The sequence below is a fragment of the Arvicanthis niloticus genome, chromosome 1, assembly GCF_011762505.2.
Source record: "Arvicanthis niloticus isolate mArvNil1 chromosome 1, mArvNil1.pat.X, whole genome shotgun sequence".
NCBI classification, from domain to species: domain Eukaryota; kingdom Metazoa; phylum Chordata; class Mammalia; order Rodentia; family Muridae; genus Arvicanthis; species Arvicanthis niloticus.
In genome coordinates this window covers 83,403,558-83,422,878 of record NC_047658.1, presented here as the reverse complement: position 1 = coordinate 83,422,878, position 19,321 = coordinate 83,403,558, and the positions used below count along the sequence as shown (strand labels likewise).

The 19,321-nt window shown below is 39.3% G+C and overlaps 1 protein-coding gene across 20 annotated transcripts in view; it reads left to right on the top strand.

Annotated features, from left to right (window-relative positions):
• The window catches only part of Sox6 (SRY-box transcription factor 6), a 586,344-nt gene that overhangs the window by 255,097 nt on the left and 311,926 nt on the right, over positions 1 to 19,321 (top strand). For 12 of the 20 annotated variants that reach the window (XM_076941377.1, XM_076941314.1, XM_076941365.1 and 9 more), the window contains one exon: positions 18,939 to 19,179. In XM_076941377.1, coding sequence (XP_076797492.1) covers positions 18,943 to 19,179 — 237 coding nt within the window. In that variant the 5' untranslated portion in view covers positions 18,939 to 18,942. Of the gene's footprint in view, positions 1 to 3,301; positions 3,426 to 18,938; positions 19,180 to 19,321 lie in introns of those variants that run through there. The other 8 variants (XM_076941355.1, XM_076941346.1, XM_076941348.1 and 5 more) reach the window with 3 other exon arrangements.

Genomic DNA, 19,321 nt, shown 5'->3' with positions numbered 1-19,321 from the left:
GCACCCTTGTATCTCTGCTGCTTTGAAGTTTATTTTCCCAGGGTGCCTTTACACATTATGAAATCTCCTTTTTCCATCAGACAAACTTCTACTCATCCTTCAGGAACCCAGTGACTGGGACTTCTCTGCCACCTCTGATTTCTTCAGAATGCGCTGTTTTCTCTTTTGGGTTTCCAAAGTGTTTCTCTAGAACTCGTGCCTATGTATATTGTCTTAGAATGACTTATATTCTAGCTCTCTTTTTTGCACTAGTGTAAGGCAAAAAATGGTCCCCAACTTATATGTGCTCAGTTTACACTCGGGTATCTTCTATTATGACTCACAAATGTTGTGCTCTTAGTAGAAGCTGTATTTCAAATTCCGCATGCAGTTTCTCTTATCCAAGGTTAGCAGGCAGAGGTGTGGTGAATTCTGACCTTCCTGGCCCAGCAGCAAGCCACAGCTCCTACTCAGTCTCTCAGTCACAAGATTCGTAGCCAGTACCACAGAGTTGCTAAGCTCTGCTCCTTGGTAGGTGGGGTGTATAAAATGCAGTTTTGACTTGTAAGTTTTCAAGTCATGAGCTCATCAGGTTAAATTCTGTCACAAGGTAAAGTACATGTGTACCAGATATCACAGTATTATATATGTCTGAGTTTGGCAGTCATGACAGTACATGATATGGAGCAGGCAGTAAAGTTTTGCATGCTAAATAAAAGAGGTGGTGGGCTCAGGGCTGATGATTTCTCAGGTTGCTAGCCAAAGTCTGAGGATTACTATAAAGACACTGTCTCATAGATCTTGTTTTGTATGAAGAATTCAGAATGGCAAGGAACATTGTATTTTCCTTTCTCCATCAGGTCAAACAATGGTCCCTTTCCTTCAGAACACAATGACAAAGTTTCTAACATTCAAAAAGAAACCTAATTTAAAAGTCCCACTAGTTTTCTTTCCTCTGGTGGACTGTTTCCCAGATTATCTAGTTTATAACTTTGGCAGAAGCTGCTGGTCTGTCAGTAGTGCCTCATCTCTGGTTTTCCTCCAGTGTGGAGACACCCTTTGCTTTGCAGTAGCGTGTGTCATGAGAATCTCCTATGGGCAGAACCGTCAACACATTCACAATAAAACTAAATTTCCTGTAGCGTATGCTTCTTACAATAAAAAAATACAACAATTCACCTGATACTGTATAATTTGAAAGGGATGGACAGAAGGAAAGTGGCGGGAGGTTAGCCTTCCACTCCTGGTTTATTAGCTCTGTGCTGTGTTTAATGCTTTATCAGGATCAAATTTCTTTCCGAAGAAAACTGGCTAATGTGGTCAGAGACATCTTTTGTTCGATCTGGCTCTGGCTATTTTGGGGAGTAAATCAGCTTTTTTCTGCATACACTCTGCTTGGGAGCTGTAATAAGTGAGTGCATACTGCAGTGCGGTGACCTTCAGCCAACCAGAGAAAGACACCTCTTCTAATCAAAGGCAAAAGCCACGATCTTTCTTGTTGTAACTTACTGTTGACACAAGAAAGGCCAGAGAGATTGACATCAATCTCTATAGAAACCATTAACCAATGCTGAGTAAATCTGCAGCATTGAATCCATATGCATGCTTGCTTTTATTATTCTTGACCTATGGGCACACGTGAGCATTTTGTGGGCTTTGTTTTAAAAGGAATGTTTAAAATGTAGCTAGTTATTATGGGATTTCGTTGGTGAAATAAACTGTTTGGGTAGTCTAAATAAAGGAATCTGTATTATTTTGCATCTCCTAAGCATTATTTGCTTAGGTGTGGCTTGCTTTGATTCCAGATTAGCACAGGCAGAGGCTGTTGCTTTAGCTGGGTGTAGCAAAAACCAAGTAATTTTATACATGTTTTCCAAATGATGTGCAAGTCCTGTGTCATTTGAGTCTGTGACTTTTTTTCTTTTCTTTTTCCCTTTTTTTTTTTTCTTTTTTTGCCTTCTACTCTTAAAAAAAAAAAAAATCCCTAAAGCCTCAACAATGACTGTGTTGGCTGCAAGGACATGTGTGTCTAAGAGTCTCTTAGATGCCTCAAACTCAGGTTGGCAATACTTGCCAGACAATTGGCGACCGGGTGCTTAGCAGAAACAGGCTCTGTAGTGAGAGCTTCAGTATTTAGAGCTCCTTTTCCTGACTCCCCCACCCTGAAATCTCAGCTCTGGTTGAGGAGGGTGAGGAAACAAAAATGCTTTTCATTTCATTCTTTGCTGTACATTTTCCAGTTTGGGTGACTAAAGCTGGCCAGGGTGCCTATTTTTGGAAAGAGGAATTAAGATACTTTGGAGAAAGTACTGCACTGTGTGCTGGCATTCCAGATGGCCAAGCTAGAGTAGAACCAAGCCCAAGGTTGTGAGGCTTTCGTGCCAACAATGACCTCATGAGGTCCAGCCTGGAGAAAGAGAGACACAGTTCTCCAACAATGATGGAGAATGGCTTCTTCCTTTCATATTTCTATTGAGTGATCTCCAGTGTCCTTCTCTTTTCCTGTCTCTGACAAAATTAGCCCTTTATAATTAACAATTGTTAGATTTTTGGCTTGTCTCTTGGACTTCTCTTAGAGCCCCTTTCACCCCATCTACCCATTGTGTCCTCTCTACCACACAGAAAAAACTGTGATATTTTTCTCTTTGGCATTCCTGTCTTTTCCTAGCAGGCTTTTCTAGTGGGGACTGTGGGCGATTTTACACTTGATTTGTTGAATCTGAACTCTTTGCTGTAAACTCTCACACACAGAAGGAGCTATCTTTATAAATGACAGAATGGACCTGGCCTGAATGGCGCTTTGTTTACTGTTTTCCTAAAAGGGGCCCCTCTATATTTCATCTGTCAAAGTTGCTTTTCTTTCTTTCAACAATGCTTGATTGTTTTCACAAAAATTCAGGTTCCATAGACAGGAGAATTCTGTATTATATTTTCCTGCCAAATTCCGATCTCTGTTTTCCTTCCCCTGTGCTCACAAAGGGCTCATAACTTACTGTCAACTGTGAGGCCGACCACAAAGCTCCACTGTTGCTCAGCAAATAGGCTCTATTGCATGATGGCTTGACTAGCTTGTAAAGTTTGCTTAACTGTAGCAGCAGTGGCAGAAGGCATGTGGGTGCTGCATCTCCCCACAGGCCAGGCGTCTTCACTTCTTCTATCGACTTTTATGCTTTTAACTCTTTTAATTGTTGAACAAATTTGACACTGCTTTGTTTAAGCAGATTAGATGCTGTTTAAAGCCATGGCTGCATTTGGTAACCTGGGACTCAGGAGAAATTAATTAGCTTTTTTTTTTTTTTTTTTGGAAAAAATTTTTTATTTTTGTTGGCAGTTGGTGCTTTTTGTGTTTTGGGAAGGTGTCAAAGGGGTATGCCCTCGAGTTCTGAAGTTCTGGCTGATGTGGCAAGAGAAAGCCGGATTCAAGAGTGGAGGAACAGCTACTTCGTGTGAGTGATTTGTGCCTTTTAGCTGTCACAGGTCTTAACTGTGTTACTTTACCTTCTAATTTTCTAAACTTCAAAGCCTACCTGATTGGGTGGGAAGGTGGTGTGTGAGGAGCCGCCACTGATGTCACGGTACCGAACTAATAACTTGAAAGGCATTTTTGTATGGCATTTGTAATCTTCCTAGGGAATTGTAAATTTTGGTTTTTTTTTAAGATTTGATTTTCCTGGGGGTTTAATACACACACCTTTTTTGGGTAATATTTATTAGATTTTTAAAAAATGAGCACTTTCTTTTCCCTGTGTACTACAAGGTTCTGGTATATAATTATATAGGAAGAATCACAGAACTCATTCATGAACTCTTTGAGGAAGAGCTATCTGTGTCCCATTCCTTGCTGTTTTCAAAGGCAGGCTGCAGCTGACAAGGGACCTTATGTGCAGTGGTAAAGATACCTTCTCTAATGGAAATATTTCATCGTAATAAACATTTCAAAGAGATACAACTGACAAGCAGGCCACCGGGTAATTTCTGGAGTGTTTTAACTGAAGAACTTAAAATGGTCAGTGCTCACAAATAGTTCTTACTAAGAAAGGCTGCTGTTCCACCAGGATTCACAGTGTCGAATATCAGTAAAGGTATCTTTTATGAAATGCTAGTGAGTTGAATTGACTTCTGAGAAATGCATTACTATAGTGCTTCAGTAATTCCTTTCATCCCAACCCTTTTATTCTGTCATTTGTCTCATATACATACATACATACATACATACATACATATATGTATATATATATATATATATATATATATATATATTTTTTTTTTTTTTTTTTTTTTTTTCTGGGTAACACACATCCAGAGTTTGTTCCCTGTAGTGCTTGGCAAAGTTCAAAATATTTATTTGTTTCTTTTATTATCCATCTGTTCTAGAAACCTCTGTGTTTATGAGCTTGGTTCTTAGGCAGTTTATCCTTTTGATACATTCAGCTTCAAATAATTCGAATAGGCACCCCAAGCTGCAGTGAATAGTGTGTTTGACTGAACCTTAGTGACTTCATTATTACAAAATAGATGTACTTCACAGGGGCTCATCTATTTTGTAATAATGAAGTCACTAAAACTCCAAACAGGCCAGGTTGATTCTTTAAAGTAAATGGTGGTAAGAAGATAAACATCGTGTCTTCAGTCAGCTATGACGATGCTGCATCGTAGCTCTTTAGAATATCTGTAGGAACTGGGTCCTCGACCTGATTTAGAAACAGAGAAACTGGCATAAGACAAGAAACATTTTGGAGCATCTCACGTGAGGACAGGTGTCACTGCTGCGCAGGGCATTGGTTCCCTGAAAGAAAAGCAAGTGTGTGCTCTGAAAAGCACTCATGCGTTTTAGGGAACATGGGTGGCTTAGACTTTCTATGTACTGTCAAATTAATATAAGTACCAATGATGGAAGTTCTGTTTACCATAAGCTTTTTTGTTTGTTTAAAAATCAATTCAAAACGAGCATGAATGGGTTATCCAAATTCTTAGGTTGCTTTTTTGGGTTTGTTTGTTATTGAAAATCAAGGAAAGAGATGAACAGTAGGAGGTCCAAATGGACAACCTGAGTCCCAGACTCTGCTTCGTCCTTGGAAAACAGCTCTCAGTAGTGTGGTCAGTAGAATCTAGTCTTTTCAGTGTAAAGACGGTCTTATCTGTAACTCTGTAGGGATGGTATGTGTGCGCCTGTGTGTATAAAATGTACTTTGTCACTGGCCCACTTATCATTGTGTCACAGACTGAGACTAGTAAAGTTTCATTGAGTGGAACTTTAAATGATTTCTAAAAATTCAGAATTTCTTTTAGGATTTTTATTGGCTTTGTTTGGATCAAAATGTTTTTTTTCTAAGTTTTACTTAAAGTAATTAAGCATTCTTTCCATTTCTACTAAATGCTAGGTTCATTCACAATGATTAGTTTAATAGTTACATCAACTCTTAAAGGCACACGAGTTAACCCCACTTGTACAAATGGGGATATGGTGGCTTAGACAGTTAAATGACTTCTCAAGTCCACAAGTCTATGAAGTGAGAGGTCTGAGATTTAAATCTCTTTTCAAAACCTTCCCACCATACCACAGCCTTCCATTTGGCAGCAGGTTCTGTTAAGACAGGTAAGGTTTTTCTAGTTTTAGGCACCGCAGAGATAAATAAATATGACATCTCTAAAAGTCATCCTCAGAACTCTCTCAAGTCAGGTTTGGAAAGTCGCAAGGCATGCTTTCATGATGGGGGCCTGTGACTATGAATAATGTCTACTTCTTTCTTACAGTGAACACCAGAGCTTGGGAAAGCCAGAGGTTCTTAGCTGGGTAGATGCAGTTAGACACTCAGTAAAGAGTCTCTTAATATGCAAGGCTGTGGGCAGCCACATTTGACTTTCATAATGATAAGCAAAACAATTCTGTGCAGTGATTCATGGAGACAATTGGATTCTCATGTTCTCCTGGAGCTGTTTATGATAATATGTTACCAGCAAATGCAAGTGAGACATTTACAGCAAATAGCTATAAGGGAGGTAGAGAGACGCAGAGGTATGGAGGGGAAAACACAAAATAGTGGCACTTTAGTTATCTGCAAAAGCAGTCTATTTTGTGCATATTAAAAATATGGAAATCTGTATTGCTGGTAAAATCTTTTTTCAGCTTCTACAAACAGTGACAGTTTAGAAAAATTCATGCCCTTGTGTTTGAAGCTTTTCTGCCTCTTTCCCCAGAAGTTAGGGTATATGCAATGTCATATGCAGTAAGGTTTTAGGAGGTTGTTTCAGTTCTTGTGCTCTGCTTGGGATCACCTGAGACAGTGTGTCTAAGTGAATATTGCTGGAGCTCCCATCTCCTTCCCCCTGGCCTCTGGGCTATCCTAACCCTGCTTTTGTAGCTGGTATAGCAGCAGGTGACATACCTTTTGAAGTGCTTCCAGCTCTGACCTGTGTCCCAAGTAGCTTCTGTGGTCAGAGCTGGTGAGTAGAAATTGGCTCGCATTCTCCTATAAGCCTAGATATGAATGAGCAGTGATATCCTTGTATTTCACTATTGACTGTTTAAGGACATAGTTATATGTGGGTCATCAATGATAGCCAGAAAATGTAAGCTAGAAAAGGATGGTTTATGTTAAGAAACAGTTCTTAGACTACAGCACACCTCCTAGCCTCCTGTACTAGATGCTGTAATTAATTGCTCACCTGATTTTTCTTCAGAGTACCTGGAGTGAGAGTCAGGGTGGCCTGGTCACCAACCTCCTCCTCTTGCTTCTTCTTCTCCTCTTCCTTTTCCCCTCCTTTTCTTCCTACTTAGTTACTCTCTATTGCCAAGACAAAACACTAAGACTAAGGCAACTTATAAAAGAAAGATTTTAATTTGGGGCTCACAGTTCCAAAGAGTTAGGGTTCAAGACCACCACAGTAGGGAGAGTGGTAACAGGCAGAAGGGATTTATACTAGAGCAGTAGTGAAGAGCTTACATGTTGAGACAACCATGAGACAGAGAAAGAGTTAACTGGGAATGGCTTAAGTCTACCTCGAAGTGAAACAACACCTCTAATAAGGCCACGCCTCCTAATTCTTCCCATACAACTCTACTAACTTTGTCTAAACATTCAAATATATGGCCTGTGGAGGCCATTCTCATTCAAACCACCACAGCACTCCTCTTCTTCCCCTGACTCTTCTTTCTCCTCCTTTTCAGCTCTCTTTGCCTGTCTTTATCTCTATCCCTTCTCTCAATGGATAGTTAATAATCAAACACCTCCAAGTCTAGGATTAAAAATTATCTTTTGTTTGGGTTGGAAGTGCTAGGGATCAAATCCAGGGCTAGGAAAGCACTCTGCCTAAAAGAAAACAAAAAAAAGAATGGATTAAAATTTAAATAAGTTAGCATTTAGGACACACACACACACACACACACACACACACACACACACACACGAGAGAGAGAGAGAGAGAGAGAGAGAGAGAGAGAGAGAGAGAGAGAGAGAGACAAAGAGAAAAAAGGAGAAAGACACAGAGAGAATATTCATAATGATATTTTATATGGAAGGACTATGTTAGTAAGGAAATATTCATGTGATAATTGTAAATAGCTAATAATTTATATTTCAAAAATCTTTAACTCTGATAGTTAAATCTTCCCAGGAGTTAGACTGCCAGCTTTTACACTCTGTTCTCTGTTTGCCTGGTATGCTCTTCGGGTGAGTGAGTGCTGTTTCATTTTCTTTTTGTCTTGTGATGTTCTTTATGTCTATAGATATTCTGCTTGCATGTGCATCTGTGAACCATACAGGTGCCTGATGACAAGGTTTTGGCCTCACAGTTACTATGTAGACTGAGAAAGCTTTGAACTTGAAGCTATCCTCCTGTTTCTGCCTACTGAGTGCTAGAATTAAGGACATGTGTCCTCTCACTTGGCCTTACGCTTTATTTTTTTTTAATAAGCAGCTTTAGTCTTTGGTTTCCTCATTATTGAACAGCACAGTGACGTCAGCTAAACCCTGTTGCTGTCTGGGAATCTGAGCTCACATTGTATGTAGTAGCACGGAGCACAGGGCAGAGGCTTTCAAGGCTTTTAGTGATTTCTCCAACGTCCATCTGTCTAACCATCATCTATCCATTTACTATCTCATTTGTTCATCTTTTTAATGTTCTTGGAAGCATAAATTAATGATTGGTTTGGCTTTTTAATTGCTGTTATGTCTAAAATTTGAAATGAATTTAATGGACCAGGGCACGTGTAAAGAGGAGACATTTAATCGAGTATGGAGGTTTAGAAGCTTCATTTTAAATCTTCTGTCACGGCTACTGTTTTTCTGGTTAGTTAATACCCTACCAGTTTCTCCTTACTTATTTAATAGCATTTAAACAATTGGGCAATATTTACCGGTGTTGTCTTTATACCAAATATTGTACTAGGTTGGCATCATGGGATACAGAGAAACATGGAGTCTTGTTCTCTTTCTTGGAAACTATATAGTCTTATTGAGATAATTTATACAATTGTTTGTAGTCTATCATTCTCCCATTAGAGAAAGGTTGTGTGTGTGAAATATTGAATAAACACTGTGAGAATAACTTCCATAGAGCACTTCCTGAGAGTTAGGACCAAAGTCCCAGGGATGGTTCCAGCTGGTTCCAGGAAGGTGAGGGAAGTGACAGAGCCAGGTAGAACATAACAGCAAGAGTGTGCAGAGCTTGATGATGGTACCAGTGTACACAGGGCAGAGAGGGAAGGTGCAGCCCAGAAAAGGCTTAGGAAAGTCAGAGGGCTCTGGGTGCAGGGCCTTGAATGCCTGGGCCTGGAGTTTAGATTTCACTGTGTCTCCTCAGGAGAGCTACTGATGTGTTTTGATTAGAACAGTGGAGGCAGACAGAATGGCAGCAATTCATTTGAAAGAGGAAGGAACTGAAAGAGATAAGCTAGTTTAGAGTAGGTTGCTGGAGTTTGAGCCTGATGTGCAAAAAAAAAAAAAAAAAAAAAAAAAAACCCTGTCCTCAGGTGATTATTAGTATGGTGAGCAAGGAGGGCCTGAGAGACATCAGCAGGGAGGCTTGACACAGCTGAAGCAGGCTGGCAGTGAGCAGCTGTGATGCTCTGAGACTCTTCTGTGTCTGTGTAAACAAGGGAAGGTGCTGAGGAAAACTCTGGTGAACCTAGTTTTAAGTTTCATTGCTATGGCATTGCAAAGCGTATCTTCATGTTAATAATACCTTGTGGTTGTTTGAGGCCTTTCATGGAAGGAAGAAATGTTGGGAGGAGACAAAATAATCATGAAGTTTAGAAATAAAGCAGAAAGCTGCTTGATCCAGAATATAGGGACAGAATGGAGGTGAGCAGCCTCAGCACGTGAGTGGGATGCTTGTGTCTGTTCTCCTAAGGAAAAAAGAATGATCGATTTACTCATTGCCCCCTTTCAGCTTTTCCTTTTGCCTTTCTTTCTAGAGCCATTGAGCATCTGTAAGATGTGGTGCATGGGTCAGGCACTAAGGAGCCAGCAATGCAGGACAGGTGTGGGTCTGTCTGTGGGTCACATAGGATAAAATTCTGGAATGATTCCTCTTTTCCTGTTCTTAACAGAAGCGTGTGACAGTGTCTACTGGGGCCTTGGGAGTATTTCTCTGACAAAGCATACCTTTTCTCTCAACATTCCTTATTATCTCTGTATTGTAAGAAATACCATGTGGGTGTATAATTTCAGAAATGGCTTAAATTAGTCATCATCAAAGTTCAGCACTCCTGATTACATCCTCTCAGCTAGGAGGTTGTCACTCTGTAAGGTCACATGTAGGATCTCTCAGAAGAAAAAATTTGTCATATTACTTAAAACTTGCAAGATTGAGAAAAATGGTGTTTTCACTAGATGATGGCAAATGTATTACAGACACAGTCGAGCTTGCCCCAGAGACATGACTTCTGTCCTAGCACTCCCCCTTAGAGTTTCTGAACCTGTGTGAGCACCCATGTCTTTCTTAGTCTTCCTCGATGATGCAGAGTGGAGAGAGTGGCGTGCAAAGGAGGCTTGTCCTCAAGAAAGTCTGGTCTTAAGAAAGTGTCCCGACAGGGAGCAAGAGATCAGATTGGCAGCTTCTTATTTGTATGCTGGCTCAGGGAATCCTGAACTGTTGATGATGCCCAGTTTGTTTCTCTTTAACCTGGTATAGGGCTTTTGCTCCCCTCCTAAACCTAACTGCTTATAGGTTGGATGATTAGAAGTAATACTTTTTAGAACAGAGGTGGGAGGCAAAAGTGGAGTACCAGACTTTAGCAAGTTATGTACCTTTCTAGTAAAGGAAGGACACTACTGATGGAAGAAAGGAAGTCCTCTGAGTTGGGAGCATATGGGAGAAAGTTATTTATTTATTTATTTATTTTTAACCATATTGGAGGGAATGATGTGAATCTGAGCATTTTAAAATTCTGATTTAGACATAAAAGAACATTACTTAGCTAAGAGAGCTTTTATGTGTCAGGATGTGAATGATAATAGTTTTACTTGGACTATGGCATTTTCAGTGTGTGGGAACACCAGGTCAAATGTTCATAGTTTTAAAACCAGACTAGTTTGGAGTTATCAAGGTCTTCAGAAGAGTGAGTCAGTTTGGGCACCAGATTTGGGCAAGAATTTCAGATGCTGAAGGTCTCAAAAACAATTGCAGAAATGTATCCTACTCATGGCTATTTCTAAATTTGAATAGAAATAATCAATTTTGGAAGATAAACTTTCAACGTCAAAAATGTAGGCCAATTTAGAAGACAAAAATAAAACATACATTTTCCTCTCTCAAGGAAAAGTTAAGTCAAAAGCTAATGAGGTTAAACTCTGTTCCACTTCCATGGAGTATTCTAGGCTAGATGGAACGCTCTAAAGGTTCAATTGTTTTGTGATAGACATGCTGCTGAGTGTGATGGATATAAGCCACCGTGATGTCACCTGTAGGCCTTTGTACCATGCCAGCAAGGCTGTGGGGCTCCTATTCATACTTGGGTTCATTTTCCATAAATTGGTCTTTCTTGTTTTCCATTTTTATTTGATGTAAGACTAATAAATCTTACTGATAAATAACAGAGAGCTTTTGTCATACATGCAAGATTAAAATACACCCCTTTTGGAGGAAGCCAGATAGGTGTGTTTACTCTGTAGAGAGATTTAGAGTTGATTTTTTGTTTTCTTTGTGGTAATTATGTTTGCACTTTGCTGATCACTAGTTGTGCATTATTACAATGGAAGGTGACAATTTGATTGTCTTCAATTGGAGAAACAAGTAATTTTATATTCACTAAGCTGTCAGGTAACACCAACTCACAGAACTGAGAGCTCCTGGCAATGCGTTTGGCACCTATATTTAACTGCTTGCATAACCTTTGCTAAATCAGAAATGCTTCTTCGACTGGAGACGGTTTTCAGGGCTTGCAATGAGGTTTTTATTAAATAGACAAACTGAAAATGAACTGCAAAGCCGTGCTTCTTGCCCCTTCCTCTGCTCCTCCCACCTCTGCTCTTCTCTTCTTTTCCTTCACACCCTCCCCCTTTCCTTCTCCCCTCCGTCTCCACTTTCCCATTCTTTTTTGACAGAAGTCTAAAATACATCTGCTATGTATGTCTTTACCAGAGAGAATTGCCCCATAGCTTTATTATGAGGGAAACTTAGAATAATCAGCTCCTTCACATTATTTTTGTCCAGCACAGCCATGCTTGAGATTTCATATTGGGAACAACCTCAATAGTATCAGGTTTTCATCTCTCTCTCTCCTTTTCTGAGTGACTGACAATAGAGAAAGAACAGAAAAATGTCCAGGGATAGCTTCCTACACTTTCTGTTTGAGAAGATGTGGCTCTGGTCTGTGATATTTTTTTTTGAAAGAAGCAGATGAGAAGTCCCGTAATCGGACACTCTATTAGTGGAGCAGTTTCAGCCTGGTGGGGATGCTCCTTGAAAAAGAAGAGGATATTCTAAGTGAACACATGGAAAGAAATTCATTACGCTGTTATTTTAGACAGCCTTCTCTCATGAAAGCCAGGAAGAGGTCTTCCAGTTGAGCTGAACAGTGGCTGAGCTTGATTAAAACCCTCTGAGTTAGGGTGTGTATTTATAGTAGCCATTGTTCAGTTTTGATCTGTCAAGCCACTGGTTTTATTTATATTCTCTGGTGGTGGCTTTACAGAGCACAACTCCCAACAGCTACTGTGAGAAAATTCAGTATTATTTCTATCAAGCAAAAAGTATAGTGGTTCCATGATATCAAGTTGTTTTGATCTTAGGAAGAAACTGGATACACAGGGACAAATGTGATAATTTTAAGTTTTCCATAGGCAGTCAATCAGGGGCCAGCCATTGGACGGGTTGCCTGTGCCTTCTAGCAGATACTGACCAAAGACAGAGGTGGTTACGTGATGTAACATAATCAGGAGAAACAATTCATGAGTCAAAGCATTCCAAGACATATGAGCTCTAGTCCAAAGAACAGTCTTAAGCTATATAAAGTGACAGCAACATTGTCAGCTAAATATAGGCTCCAGAGACACAAACTTTGATGACTTGAGAGGAATCTGTTCCAGGTAGTTCTTGTTCTATAAGAACATCAGAGAGCCTTTTGTAACAATTTTGGTGCATCGGTATGGAAAATTAGAGGCCTTAGAAAAATCAAGACCATTAATTTAAGCCCCTGCTTAGATACATGTTAAGTGTATTTCATTTGCCTCGTCTCTCTTAACTTGACAGCTTGCTCAGATCAGTGAGTTTCCTACAGGTATCACATCTTGATAGATCTATATAAACTCTGGAAGGGGCCGAAATGCTAGAAGGATGATAGGCTTCTAAGTTTTCCAGTAGGTCTGATGGCACTCCCCTTGTATTCTCTCAGTTGCTATTAACAAATGTAAAATAAAAGAAAAACTGGTAAAAAAAAAAAAAAAAAAAAAAAAGCCCAGAGGTACTTGGAGGCAGAGTGGAAGGAGAGGACATGAAATTATGGCTTCAAAGAACACAGAGACCTAGACATCAAAGGTGATCTCTTGTGTGTGAGTGTGTGTGTGTGTGTCTGTGTGTGTGTCTGTGTCTGTGTGTGTCTGTGTGTGTGGTGTGTGCACGCACATGCATGAGTGTGTGTGTGAGTCCAAGAGGTGTCTTCACTGTAAGATCTATTTTATGTCTATAGATGTTCTGCTTGCATGTGCATCTGTGTACCATACAGGTGCCTGATGACTTCATGTGTTAGAAGGGGACATTGAATTTTCTGAAACTAGAGTTATAGAGGGTTATTAGCTAGCATAGAAGTGGTGGGATTTGAACCCAAGTCCTCTGTAAGAGCAACAGGTGTTCTTCACCAAACAGGCCATCTCTTCAGCCCTCAGGACTCTCTTCACGTTAAAGTCTAGAGTTAGGCTTTCCCTTGCAACCCTCTCAAATCCCTGAACATGGGAATTGGAGGCACAGGAAAAAGGCTTGGAAGTCATTCTTTGCCCTGGCCTGGCTGAACTGGAATCCTTTGTGAGGGTTCCTAGGCATTATGCATTTTGGCAGCTGAATGTATCTGTTACTCACACTCCTTAGAATGAGAGACACTGTGCTATATTTTTTGGAAAACGAGTTTATTTCTCAGAATCAGATCAAGCATAGTGCTCAAGTAACAATGAATTATCTGAGATGAGTGTATGTTGAGGTTTGAAAAATGAATATAGTGTTGGACTGAACTTTTTTCTTATAGACAAATGGGCTGTTAAAGTGCTACTTTATGTCAGCATAGCATTTCTCTTTATTGTTAGATTTTATTACTTCTTTTATTTTTGAGTTTATAATATAATCACATCATTTCCTCCTCCATTTCCTCCCTCCAAGCCCTCCCATGTTCCCCTCCTTGCTCTCCTTCAAATTCATAGCCTCTTTTTTCATTATTGCCACACTTGTGTATGTGTAGGCACAGAATTCTTTTGAATAAGTGTAACATACCTAAAAAGTGAGTGTTATTTGATAATAACCAAAATAATGAAATATTAGAAAATAGTTCTGTGCCATCATATTTGAAAGGTTCTGTTTACCATACTTTTCTGAAGCAGAGGCCTTAGTGCATGTATGTCCACCATCATCCCTCTTTTATAGAGCTCAGACCACCTCACCTTTCTTATTCCAGAACAGAGCATACATTTACCACTGAGGTACTTGGCAATGACCTAAGCATTTGGACACTAGGGGATGAGGTAGAGTGTTTGTCACTTTGTTGGGATAGAGATGACCCTGCTGGTATCCTGGAGAACAGTATTAATTATGGAGCATTACCTCCATCAATCTCATAACCCCAAATCTTTAGCTGGAAGGTCTTCTCAATGGTCCAGCATCCAAAGGGATTCAATTGATCTGTTGGGCAGAGATAGTTCAAGTGCAGGGAACATATGATGGGAACTGAATTTCACATGTCTCAAGACATACAATCCAATTCTTTTTGGAGGTTTTCCTTGATAATAGCTATGCCCCAGAAAACCATCTTGTTTAACCAGTGTGATAAGTTGACAATGTAGTTTTCCTCTCTGATTATAATGTGCTCTGTGTAGTCAATACACTAGTACCATGTGAGTGTAATTTCCTCTTTTATTTGATCTCCAATGCACTGTATTATAAATAAACAGTTAAAAAAAACACCAAACAAATCTGTTGCATTTCCTTTTAAGATTGTACCACTGTAGACACTTGTTCTAGTAAAGTAGAATTGGGCACATTTGATTGCATTTAAATTTTTCATGCTTCAGCAGTTTGGCTGGGAGCACAGCAAAGAAAAATCCCATGAGCGAGGAGAGTTGAGAATAATAGAACTTGATTTTGTGTATTATAGCGGCAACATTTGCGCTGCTTTAGTAGGGTTGTGTCAGCACTTCCATTATAAACCCCTGTTTTCAGGGGCTTTAACTAGGAAGATATTTTTTTTTAAATACAAATTAAAAAAACAATTCATTCGAATGATTTTTAAGTTATAATAGAGCAAAAATAAAACAAAGTAAAGTCACATAAAAATTGACCATTTTCTAAAGGATTTTGAGTTTTTGTTGTTTGTTAATTGTGTGGGACTCGCTAGGTAAGGTGCTACCTAATGTACGGAAGTAGAATGTGTGGGAACACTGTTGTAATAGACAGTATATAAGTGTATTCAAAACAAGTGTGAGAATTCACACACAAAGCTGACAAACTGTAATTAACAAGGTGTATTTGATTCATGGACTCCTAAAGCAGGTCACTTGGGTAGAGTGGTGGGAGCCAGGGTATCACCAAAGTCCGGAGTGTGCTTCCTAGAGTACAGCTCAGTGCCTGGAGGAAAGTGTGTCAAGGAGGACTGCTAGGATGCAGAAGAGTGCCAAGGTGAAGTTACCCACAAGTGCTTGCTGTGCAAACCCGACAAGAGTTCAGTTCCCAGAACCCACTCCTGAAAGTTGTCCTCTGGCCTCCACATACACTACTACACTACTTGGCAAGTGGCCTCTTGCATCTCTGATGCCTCCCCTGCCCCCATATTTAAAACAAACAATAAAAAAGGGTAATACTAAAGAAAGAAATGAATGAGGACATAATCAGTTAAATTAAAGACTGTATAACAATTTATGTGTAAACATTAGTAAATCTGATCCATTAGTAATCCATGATTTATTTAATAAACTATGTGACAGAAGATGGCTCCGCAGATAGAAGAGCTTGCAGCTAAGAGTGACAGCCTCAGTTCAATCCCTAGGACCTATATAGTCAAAGGAGAGAACCTGCTCTAGCAAGTTGTTTTCTGGCCTCCACATGTACATGCCTGCACACACATGTACAGGCACTGGTACGAATATAACCATGAAAAAAAACTATGCACTAAAAATAAGTTGTGTGTATATTCGTATAAAAAATAAACAACTATCACTTAGTAGAATGGTTCTCAACCTGTGGGTTACAAGCCCTTTGGGTAGCAAACCAAACATTCTGCATATCAGATATTTACAATACAATTCATAGCAGTAGCAAAATTATAGTTATGAAGTATTAATGAAATAATTTTATGGCTGGGGTCACCACAGCATGAGGAACTGTATTAAATTGCATTATGAAGGTTGAGAACCATTGTCCTAGACTAATATAACACAGCAAAGCTACTGTTGAGAACTGAAATAGCTCAACTATTTTATCAAAAGGAACTACCTTGATGAGTTTTCTTTTCCTCTGTGGACAATATAGCCCAGAGTGCTAATAAAACAAGCACAGAGAAGGATGTAAAGTATGATCTGAGAAGTGCTCTTAGAACACAACATGCCCACCTTCTTACCAAGGCATGAACCCAGGAGCCAGGTGTACTTTCCTGGTTCTCTCCCCTCCCCACTCCTCTGCCTGGTTATGGAGCTGAGGATGAACAGTCGGCTTTAATATATTGACAGCCGAGCTGGTATTTGCAACCTTGATACACATTCGTGTTTGTGGGTATAAAATAAAAGACAGCTTGTGTGCCACTGTAAATAGGCTTCTGATGGGTCACTGGAGGGTTCACCAGAAGCCTGCCGATGAAAGAGAGGTGAGGCCTCTCCCCACTAATTGTATTCAGCGTGTAATTTCTAAACTTCCCTCTGAATTTTGATTTTCAATTAACACTCCCCATTTGAAGATAATTTTCTATTTAATGTAATTGCAGGAAATAATTTATTGGCTGATTAAGACTGAGGGCCCAGCCTTCCTTAAGAAAAACACTCACCAACCAGCCTTTAAACTCAACTCATAGCTTTGGACAGATTGAGTCTATTTTTACAGCTGCAGGGTTGTTTAATGAGGATCGTACACCATTGTTAACCAGTATAGTCTGTCATCAAAATGATTCTTAAGAGACTGTTTACATTTTGTGTATTGTGTCATGATTAATTTATACTAAAGCGATAATCACAGATAGTGCTACTGGAAGGCACCAGATTACTTTATAATAAGCGGCTGCTTGTTGGGAGAACTGAAGTCACTCTGAGTTTTGGATTATGACTTTTTTCTTCACTTGTATTTAACTGTTTCTAAAAGGTGGCAGTCAACTCATTCATTCATTTTTAATGTGTATGATTACATTAGGGCTAAGTGCCCATTATCTGAACAACGTGAACACCCTGGCTGCTTTGACCGATGCTTGATAACTTACGGGACAGTTATAATTGCCTGGCTTTGCAATGGTATTTCCAGGGCAGTGCAGTAGGTTCTGAAGTGACTTTCAGTACCGAGACACATCCATTGGTTATGAGTCTCTATGTGTGCATGTATTAGCCCATTTGTTGGCACCAACAGGAGTCACCTGAGAATGTGAGTCTTTGAAACCTGCTCTTTAGAACATTCAGTTTTTCTCTTTTTAGGGTTAATAGAGCTATTCATCTGCACACTGTCCTTATTCTATTTTCCAGTCTCATCTAAATAGATGAAAGTTTTAGTATTTGTACAATGATTATTATAAGTAGGTATCAGCATTTTAATATGTTTCAAAGCACTTCAAAAGCCTGTAATACTTTTATTTAGAACTGTGCATAATTAGTTTAGCTGATCTTCTATTAATGTTTTTCACTGTAGGATACTAACTCTGAGCCCCCTCATTAATTGTGAGAAATTTAGCATTAGCTGTTAAATCCTATGTGAAACATGGGCTGCTACATAAAAACTACTGTTTAAATTGGAATTAACTTAATTATTTTTCCTTGCACTTGATATTTCCTTCACTGCAATATTCATGAAAGCATGTGACAGATTTGTAAATTTAACTGTTAATCTCAGATTTCTAGACCCTTTAATCAGTATTTATTTGTCTGTAGAAACAGTACAGGCAAGTTAATGATTTGCTAATTTGAAAAATGCTCATGTGTTTCCCTATGTTAACTGATTTGTGCATTTAAAAATGGTATGAAATCAATTAATGTTAAAGAGCAATTAAGGTGGCGATTGTATTCCTTCCATTACACAGCAGCTTCAAAGGAAATACAATAAATAAAAATCAACATGAAGTTTTAGGGGGAAATGGTTTCTTCCATTAATTTGTAAACTTTTAGTGATTTGGTAACTAACCCCTTTACTAAGAAATTCATCTTTCTAAAGTGATGTTCCCAGAGTTTTATAATTTTGTATGACATGGTTTTTGATCTCATCTGAAGCACAAAATGAAGACCCCACTACACAGTCCTTTGACGGTTTCTTTGTGAAGACTTCCACTCATGATAGACTTTTAACCTTTAGTAGGCACAGTAGGCATTTTATTTTTTCATAGTAAATGCTATGAATCATGTGTTATACTTTCTGACATGAAATGGAGGTATAATTATTTCAGAAAATTAACTCAAATGCCACAAAGTTGCTATAAGATGTATCTAACACTAGAAGCCATTCAGTCAACAGGACACTTAAAAGTTAAGAAGCAATTCTTAATGTATCTGAGAAGTCTTCAGAAAAGCTTCAGATAGGCCATTGGTGTGTGGTCTGCCACTAACAATCAAGATTTAAGATAGGAAGTCATGGCCAGTTTGCTTAGCATGCGAAGGACAAATTATTTAATCAGTTTGTTTTTTTTTTTTTTTTTTTTAAATAGGCTTAATTTTTTGCCTTTCAGCACTCTGTGAGAAAGTTAGATATTGTTTCTCTGAAGACATTCTTCTGAGTGTCTCATTAGTCCATTCACTCACTCACTCGTTCTTTTCATTGCTAACCACCAACCCTAGTACCCTTGCCACCAGAAACTCACAATTTAATAGGAAGCCTGGAGGAAGGGCATACAAATACATATACTGTACATCATGAACGCTTATAAAGATCAGATTTGAGGATTGTGTAAGGGAAGTATGCAGCAGTTAGGGGAAGCGGCAAAGAAGAGGATAGCAGACAAGCCAACGGTCCTTTGTAGTTTACACTGTCAATTTCTCTGTTTCAAGGATTTTTATTTTTTTCTCACATTAGTCAAATACAATAGCTTCTAATTTGTTTGTGAGAGTCCTCTAATACATGGTGTTTCCCTTCTTCTGCAGAAGAATGTCTTCCAAGCAAGCCACCTCTCCATTTGCCTGTACAGCGGATGGAGAGGAAACAATGACCCAGGATTTGACCTCAAGGGAAAAGGAAGAGGGCAGTGATCAACACCCGGCCTCCCATCTGCCTCTGCACCCCATAATGCACAACAAACCCCACTCTGAGGAGCTGCCGACGCTTGTCAGTACCATTCAACAAGATGCTGACTGGGACAGCGTTCTGTCATCTCAGCAAAGAATGGTGAGCACTGAAAGTCTGGTGACTGCTACCAGTGGTGTCTATATCCTCATCATCAGGAGACGTTTAAGGAAAATACAGGCTTCAGAATGTTCCTGGTCAGGCCCCAAATCAAACATGAGGCATACAGTTGTTATTCTGGTCA